Raw genomic sequence first — 9,667 nt, forward strand, 5'->3', positions numbered from 1 at the left:
TAGGTGTTCCAATAGCCTCCTCTAAAGCACTTTTAGCGGATTATTTCTTTTTCTGAGTTCTCTTGGCCAAGGAACTTGGATCCTCTTTAGCTTTCTCATCCACTTCTACTACCGAAATGTTCTTGTCACAGACAATCTATCCATCCTTCACCAGCCTTTTTTTCTTCTTCCTGCTACTCCTTTTACTCTTTTGCAAGGTAGACTCAAGAGCCTCCTTTGTTTGCAACCTTGTAGTAGGTCGCTTAATAGAGGGCTTAGGAGTGGCTACTGGCCTCCTTTTGGCAATGAAAACACTCAGAGCAACATCATCCCGATCTTCTTCATCACTGGACTCCATAATAGGAGCCATTACTTCTAAAGGCTCAGCATCAAAGTGATGGGAAGGAGCAGGGTCAAAACTAATATGGGAAGAAAATTCCTGACCTGTTTCCTCAGGAGAGGGGTTAGGTCCTTCAAGAGGGGTCCCTGTAGTCTCTTCTGGTGGAGGTTGTTCAAATAGCACCATTGTTCCTTCTCCTACTAACTACTGAGTCTCTTCCCCCTGAGACTCAAGCATAGTAGAGGTTTCCTCATTCACTATTCCTTCAGCAGAGATGGACAACATGTTTTCTATGGCCTTTCTCTCCTGATATTCCATGGGTGCAACAATATCGAAGACAGAAGTTCTTGTAGACTGATCAACACCGTCCTCAGAGACCTTTTCTGCCTGTAGAGTCTCACTTTTTTCTTCATCTTTGCTCTGTTCATTAAGAATCTCATGCGACAAATAAGGGATACTATTGATTTTAATGATTTCTAAGTTATCAATACTTAGAGAGAGAGTGTGGTCTAAAGGAGTGGTGAGAGAGATGGAGAGTGAGGGAGAATCAGGTTTAGGTGTTTCAATTTCAACTGAGGTGGAAAGAGGAATGTTTAGAGGTGTTTCTTTAGGAACAGAGTAGTCGAGGGTTTTCTCTTCAATGGAGGAAAAGATTGCTTGTTCTTCAGCCATGGTAGATGAGTAGTTTGAAAGTTCTGGAAAGGCTGAGAAAGAGAGAGATGATCATTCGAGGTTTGGAGATGAGAGTGTTTTAATAAGGAATAAGACAATTATGAGGGAGAGAGAAATGGGTTCTGAAATGTCGGTAGATTTGCTGGAAGATGCAACGTTTCAGAGGGAAGTGAAGGGATTTGAACAAAATGACGTGACATATAGGGTCTAAAAAGGTTGATGACAGGGCACTAAATTTTTGTTCCTTTTTTAGATATACATCAGAAAAACACAAAGACTACTAACTTGTGGTACAAGAACCAAGTTCTCGACCTATTTCTTAAAAATTCTCAAGACTCTTTTACCGCTCATGCATTGCTTCTACAGCTTCTATAATCATCACGTGTGTATACCTGCAAATGTATAGAAGTGAGTTAGACTTAGCCGAAAATACTTTAGCTAATATTACTTGAATGTAACTTTCATAGCCATATGGAAGGAATCAGGTTCTCAGTTAGGCTTCATTAGCCCCAATGCCATCCTGTTTCTCTCAAAATATTCTCTGCTAAGTGATTAGGTGAAGATATCTACAATTTTGTCTTCTGTACTACAGAACTTCATGCAAACAAGCCCCTTCAACATATTGTCTCTGAGAAAATGATGTCTCACATCAATGTGCTTGGTTCTTTTATGCCGGACTGGGTTCTTGGCCATGTTAAGTACACTGGTGTTGTCACATAGAAGAGGCACACAGTCAATGTACACACCAAAATATTCCAATTGCTTTTTGATCCATAGGATATGAGCACAACAGGAAGCTGCAGCAACATATTCTACTTCATTTGTTGAAAGAGCTACTGAATTTTGCTTCCTTATGCCCCATGAAATCAGACATGATCCTAGGAAGTGAGCAATTCCAGATATGCTTTTCGTGTCCACAAGATAGCCTGCATAGTCAGCATCAATATATCCAATAAGATTAAATTGTCACCTGAAGGGTAATATAGAACCAGGTCCGATATTCTCATAAGATATCTCAAAATTCGTTTGGCAGCCTTCAGATGAGATTCCTTGGGATTTGACTGAAACCGTGCACATAGTCCCACACTGAAGACAATATTTGGCCTATTGGTAGTGAGATAGAGAAGAGACCCAATAATGCCTCCATTCATTGTTTGATTCACAGAAGAGCCAGATTCATCCACGTCCAGTCGAGTAGTAGTGGAAATGGGAATGTCAATCACTTTTGATGCTTCTATATCAAACCTCTTCAGAAGCTCTTTGATATATTTCTGCTAACTGATGAATGTTCCCTTTGTGTACTGCTTCACTTGAAGACCTAAGAAGAAATTCAACTCACCCATCATGCTCATCTAAAACTCACTTCCCATGAGTTTTGCAAATTCCTTACATAGTGAGTCAGCTGTGGCCCCAAAAATGATATCATCAACGTATACTTGAACAATGAGCAGGTTCCTCCCTCGTTTCTTCAGAAACAAAGTGTTGTCAATTTTTCCTCTTGTAAAACCATTTTCTAGGAGAAATTTTGACAACCTTTCATACCAAGCTCGAGGAGCCTGCTTCAACCCATACAAAGCCTTGTCCAATTTGAACACATATTTGGGATATTCATGATATTCAAAACTTGGAGGTTGCTTTACATAGACTTCCTCCTTGAGGAAACCATTTAGAAATGCGCTTTTGACATCCATTTGGAACAGAGTTAATTTTATATGTGATACAAAGGCAATGAGGATTCTGATAGCTTCCATACGAGCAATTGGAGCAAAATCTCATCCTAATCAATTCCTTCCTCCTGATTGTAACCCTGGACAACTAACCTTGCCTTGTTTCTTATAGGGTTCCCATGTTCATCAAGCTTGTTCCTAAATACCCACCTGGTTCTTATGATGGTACAATCTGAGGGTCTAGGTACCAGGTGCCACACTTTGTTCCTTTCGAATTGATGTAGCTCATCTTGCATTGCTGTGATCCATTCTGCATCTTTCAAGATTTCCTTATTTTTTTTGGTCTCTATTTAGGAAAGAAAGGCTGAGAAGGCAAGTGGATTTCTGGTTTTGATATGGTTTGGACTCCTGAATCCAGAGGGGTAATTATGTTGTCAAGAGGATGGGAGCTTTTGTGTTTCTATTTGGGCACTTGAGCGTCATTTGTAGAGGAGCCAGGTAATCCTGACTGGTTCCCTTGTATCCTTCTTTTAGCTACATGTGGAGTACTTTGAACTACATCAACCACTCTTTCTTCAGCTTTAGTGGTTGTAATTGTAATACTTGGTTCCTCTCTGGTTGATGAGAAAGAGACTACATTGTCTTCAATTGTCTCGTTCACTTGACTCATCATATCTGCCTTTCCATTTTCCATATTAATGACCTCACCTGCAACCAGCAAAGGCTCTCCATCTTGATCATCCTTGTTGCTTTTCTCACAGGAGAGGTAGCACTCGTTAAAGATTATATGTAGACTCTCCTCTACACACTGATTCCGCTTATTGTATACCTTGTAGGCTTTACTTTGAGAAGAATATCCCAAGAAGATTCCTTCATCATTCTTGGCATCAAATTTTCCAAGCTCATCATTTCCATTACTAAGAACATAAAGTTTTCACCCAAATGTTCTTAAGTGAGTCAGCGTGGGCTTCCTTCCATTCAGAAACTCATAGGAAGTTTTTTTCTAGAGAGACTTGATCATGCACCTGTTCACCAAGTAGCAGGCAGTGTTGACAGCTTCAGCCCAGAAGCTCTTAGCAATACCACTATCGATTAACATTGTTCGTGCCATTTTTTCAAGGGTTCTATTCTTCCTTTACACAACTCCATTTTGCTGTGGAGTTTTAGGGGTTGAGAAGTTATGGTTAATGCCATTCTCGTTGCAGAATTCGTCAAACTTAGCATTGTCAAATGTTGTTCCATGATCTGATCTAATGCATGCTACTTTTGAGTCCATCTTCACTTGAATTTTCTTTACAAAGGCTACAAAAACTTCAAAGGTCTCATCTTTTATTCTAAGGAACAGAGTCCAAGGGAATCTAGAATAGTCACCCACTATTACAAAAATGTATCTTTTTCTTCCCCATCTTTACACTCTCATAGGACCACACAAATCCATATGAAGGAGATCAAGTGGTTTTGAGGTGCTAACATATTTCTTTGGCTTGAATGAGGATTTCACATGCTTCCTTCTAGCGCAGGCATCACAAACCTGGTGCTCTTTGAACTTTGACTTGGGCAGACCTCGAACCAGGTCCTTCTGAACCAACTTATTTAGTAGAGAGAAGCTTTCATGCCCCAGTCTTCTATGCCATAGTTCAGCATCATCATCAACTGCTTTAAAGCAACTCAAATCACCACTTTGTAGGGACTCAAAATCAGCAACGTAAATATATTATATCTTTTGGCCACAAGTACCACTTTACCAGTTACTAGATTTGTAACTGTGCATATCTTTGACAAGAACTCCACCTTGTTTCCTTTATCACATATTTGAGAAACACTCAAGAGACTGTACTTAAGATCAATGATATAGTACACATTCTCAATTAAGCGAGCGAGTGGTTTCCCAATCTTTCAAACTCCAAGAATGTACCCCTTTTTCCCATTACCAAAGGATACTCTCCCTCATTGCAGGGCTTTTAGTGAAAAAAAGTCCATGGTATTCCCAGTCATGTGCTTTGAGCATCTACTGTCCATGAACCATTGTTGACTACTTTCTTTCACTATTACCTGCACAAGGAAATCAAGGGTTAGATTTAGGAACCCAAGCAAGTTTGGGTCCCTTGTAATAAACAAGAGGATGAATAAGTGCTCTTCTAGTCCATACAGGTAACATGCGCTTTTTATGGGTGGCACCTGGTCCTCTTTCAGCAGTTACTCTTTGAGCAAAAACTTTATTTTTCTGAAGAGACTGAATCCTGGCTTGACAATTTTCTTTGAAATGCCCATTGCTCCTACAGTGGGTATAGAGGCAACTATCAGGTAAAATAACATACTTGCTATGAGGGTTATAAGGAGTTCTCTCCCTTTGAAACCATATTCCCTGCCTGTTTCCACCATTGTTAACATACATGGCAGTAATAGCATTCAAGGACCAGGTCCACTTAAGAGACTTCTCAAACTCATTTTTTACTCTTTTCAATTCTGCTTGAAGTTGTCTATTTTTCTCAAATTCAGCACATAAACTAATTTTTACAGCATTTAACTCGTTTCAAGCTTAATATGTGTTTCACGAGCAACTTATTTTCCTTTCTCAGACTTTCTAGGCCTACATTCCACTTTGAGTTCCTCTACTGTTTCCTTCAAGTCTATAATCACAACTAAGAGGTCATCTCTTTCTTGCTCTAAGGCATCAACTTTCTCCACTAAGTCATTATTTTCTTTACTGAAATTTTCGATGGTTTCTTTTAAGTCAACAAATACTACCATGAAATCGACTCTTTCATGTTCTACACTAGCAATTTTCTCATTTAGAACTTCCTTTTCATTTTTTCCAGATTACCTATGGTTTCCTTCAAATCAACCACACAAACTACCAAGTATTCTTTAGTTTGTTCAGCATCTCCTAACTCTATGATTAAGGAATCCTTATCATCTACAAGACTATAATAGGCATCAATTAAAACATTTGCTAATGACATGAGTTTCTTAGGAAAGTAGGATTTCAGATTTCTCTGAACATCTCTGAAATTTACCTCATCATAGTCATCATCTTCATTATTGTCTGATTGAGCCATCAAAGCAAATATTGAATCATATTCATTGGCTTCACTTTCAACTAACATCATAGAACTATCACCTGCATCATTTTCTTCTTCAGACTCACTGGAGGAATCTCCCCATGCTGCAAGAGCTTGCTTCACAACATTGTTAGCGGTGTTCTTTCTTTTAAAGTGTCTGTCAAGAACCGAGTTCCTCTTGGCTGCTTTATCAGAGTTGTGCTTGAAATGTTCTTGCTTCAGGAGAGGGCAATCTTTGATGAAATGCCCTAGTTTTCTGCACTTATGACAGAGGTCATAATTCTTTGGCTTGCTAGAACTGCCTCTCTTTGGTATATCTCCATTTCTTCGAACTATTTTCTAAAACCTTTTGGTCAAGTAAGCCATGTCACTGTCCTTCTCACTTGAGTCAATGCTTTCAACCTTGAGTACTAGGTTCTTTTCCTTCTTTGGTTCTCTTCTTTCACTATCCTTCTTCTTCTTCATTTCGTAGGTTTTCATATTTCCAACTAGCTCTTCTATGGTTAGCGCTTGCAAATCCTTTGCTTCAGTAATGGAACTCACTTTACTCTCCCATCAACTGGGCAAAGCACTGAGAAATTTCCTCACAAGCTTATTCATAGGAATGATTTCACCAAGCGAGTGTAACTCATTTATGATGGAAGTGAATCATGTGTGCATGTCTTGAATGTATTCATCGTCCTTCATTCTGAAGAGCTCATACTCAATGGTGAGCATGTCAATCTTAGATTGCTTTACTTGAGTGGTTCCCTCGTGTGTTGTTTGTAAAACTTCCCATATCTCCTTGGCGGATTGACAAGATGAGATCCTGTTGTCATCATCATGTCCCATGCCACACACCAAAATTTTCTTGGCATGAAAGTTTTTCTCTACAACTTTCCTATCTGCATCGTTGTATTCTTTCCTGTTCTTTGACATTGTCACAGGAGAGTCTCTGACCTTCTTTGTTGGGACATAAGGACCATCACAAATAACATCCCACAACTCGGAATCTTCTTCCGTAATAAAGTCATGCATTCTTGTCTTTCACCACCCATAGTATTGCCCATTGAACCTGGGTGGTCTGTAGGTAGACTGACCCTCTTCAATATTTTGTGGAGAAGCCATGAGGATCTTTTCTAGGTGTTATCCTGATAGAAAGAACCTGTTCTGATACCAATTGATAGAATATATGAGTCCACAAAACTATATAAAGACCAGGTCCTATATAGGTTTCCACAGATAACTGTCACGACCCAAACTGGAGGGCCATGACTAGCACCCGATCATACTTGCCGAGCACCAACGTACATTTCATCTAACCTTCATTATTATCTTTTAGGGCTGACGAGATCAATGTAAATGGTAGACCTGGATCATGGACAACCAACAATAAAATATGACGGCATGAACATACATAGCAGGAGATGACCAGACAATCAAGAAACTACATATAAGGTATGAGCTACCACGCTACTATGAAAGACTATATAACAAAAACTAGCCGACAAGGCATACCAAACTATACATGAGTCGACACTTGTCTATGAGACTCTAAATGAACATAAGTGCTGCAACATAGCCGGAAAAGGGCCCCAACATACCCATAATGTCTATAACAAAAATGCATACCAAGACCAAGGCAAGTCCAGAGAAGGGATCTCGCCAATCACCGCTGAACTGGACAACCTACTGTGGTGGGGGAACTGCACCTGCCTGTCTATCAGGACCTGCAGCACGACATGCATCGTCCACAAATAAAAGGACCTCAGTACGAATAAAGTACTGAGTATGTAAGGCAGGGAACCATAAATACGATCAGTAATATAAGCAAGGATAGAGAATATACAACCTGTAAAATCTTAGTACCTCTGAGGGCTACTAACATGAAATGCATGATACATATGAATAAATACATAAACCTTTAAAACATTCTCCTCTGTGGGCTTCGTCATCATCATATCGTACCCGGCCATAATAGGCTCGGTAAAAAAATGTACCCGGCCATCATAAGGCTAGGTAGAATCGTACCCGGCCACGTGGAGCTCGGTAAAACCCAACTGATCAATGGTTGCACAATAGGTGCCGTACCCGGCCAAATATAGCGTGGCTCGGTAGAGTAAAATAGATACATATATATAATGCATGCTCGACTCATGGAATCACATTCTAAACCTTTCGGAGTGACGTAAGGTCAGTATCCTCTGTACATGTTATTAGGACTAACTCTTCACTATGAACCTTATAAGAATCAGGAAGTACCAACAACATTGATAACATAAGAATAAGAGAAGCAACATTAACATCAATCGTTCCATAAGAGGGAAAACAATGTAAGTACTACTAGCTTCTAAGAGTAGAGTATCTTGGAAGCTCGTTCATTACATTATGTACAATCGGAGTCGTGCAAAAGAAGGAAAGGGATAGCCTCACATACCTTGTATATACTGCCCCAATCTCAAGCTATGCAATTGTCAAAACTCCTTAGTCTACAATAAGAGAAACGATACTATCGTTATCATTTAAGCGTCATAACTATTATGTATCGACCACAACCTATTTTACGATGAAACGGACAGCACCTCCCCTATATATATGACCTCACACCATTCAAAACAGTCACCAAACAGCCCAAACAACATCAATAATAAACATATTGAGCCTCCCAAAATAGTCCACACACAGCCTAATCACTCCATACATACGACGACCACCGTAGTCGTGTCAAACAACCTGGAAATGTTACGAATAACTATCAGCCCATAACCCTACATATATATGGTGTTTCTCCACACCCTTCCTCCTCCAAAACTCCACAAGATAGTAGTAAAATACGCAGCCCAACAACAACGCAAAACAGTCCACAAAACAATAACATTACTACCAAGCCTTTCGATATATATCTCACAAGTTCTAGCTTCAATGGCTTAGCCGCAACTTGGATAATCTTAAATACATATAGAGTAAGAGGTTCCTTACCTTTATACAGAAAGAACAACTCCAATTTGACCTTAAATTTCCATGAAATATCCCTCCAATGCTGCCACAACAACAAAAAAGCGAAACTAGCGATCAATTAGTGTTTTTCGGCACTAGAATCACTTTAGAAGGCTTGAAATCACCTAGGATTGATATTAAGAACATGAGGGAGTATTTACAGAACATAAACCCTTTAAAACAACCTCCCACACGAGCTGGAACGACACAAAAATGAGCAACAACAAGAAGAACAAGAGACTTACTAGCGCCACGGAATTCCCGACACTTGATTTGTGTTGTTTGCCCTTTTTTTGGGTCTTGAATCTTGAGAGAACCTTGAGAGGATGTTCCTAGGGTTCTAAGGTCTGAAAATAGTGAGAAGAAATGACTTAAAACGGGTTGGAGGCATCCTATATAGGTCCAAATATCTTAAACCGCCTTAGTGGGCCCCATAGAGAGGTGCTTGGCGCGGTCTTGCAAAAATGCGAATATCTCTCTACTCCTAGATCGTATTGATGAACGGTTTAATGCGTTGGAAACTAGACTCATATATCTTTAATCTGGTTGGTCGATCATCCCGTAATTCCTTGTAAATTAGGAGAAAATATTAGAAACATTTGACCTAATGTTTAAGTAAAATTATGAACCTAAGTTGAGACAACTTTTGTCGACTTTTGTTTCATAACTCGTTTGACTTCAAGACTTATGATACGGATATTATATGATTAAAATACCTTAATACATGACCTCTTGAGTGTATTAAGCACCGCTAGATTTACCTGAAAATACGAGTTACAACATCCTTGATTCATTTAACTTCTAATACTTGTTAATCACCCTTATACACTCTTGTATCACTTAAGACCAATAGGATTGACTTCTTATCATCTCAAAGATAATTCCTTCTTGGATTTATGTTAACTAATATATGGCATGAACTAACACATGTGGATATGGGTTGTAACACCCTCCCCCCCTTAGGAACATTC

General features: G+C 39.4%; 1 protein-coding gene across 1 annotated transcript; it reads right to left on the bottom strand.

The window, feature by feature from the left end:
- Positions 1 to 6,368: 6,368 nt before the first annotated feature.
- On the bottom strand, positions 6,369 to 6,737 carry LOC138886098 (uncharacterized). The gene has a single exon (XM_070167129.1). It carries the CDS (start codon positions 6,735 to 6,737, stop codon positions 6,369 to 6,371), a length of 369 nt encoding a protein of 122 aa, XP_070023230.1.
- Positions 6,738 to 9,667: the final 2,930 nt, after the last annotated feature.

This window comes from Nicotiana sylvestris, chromosome 2, assembly GCF_000393655.2.
Source record: "Nicotiana sylvestris chromosome 2, ASM39365v2, whole genome shotgun sequence".
In the NCBI taxonomy this organism is placed as follows: Eukaryota; Viridiplantae; Streptophyta; class Magnoliopsida; order Solanales; family Solanaceae; genus Nicotiana; species Nicotiana sylvestris.

Bases quoted from the DNA above. Each gene is read 5' to 3' on its own strand.
- LOC138886098 (XM_070167129.1), bottom strand. From the start codon at position 6,737: ATGCATGACTTTATTACGGAAGAAGATTCCGAGTTGTGGGATGTTATT.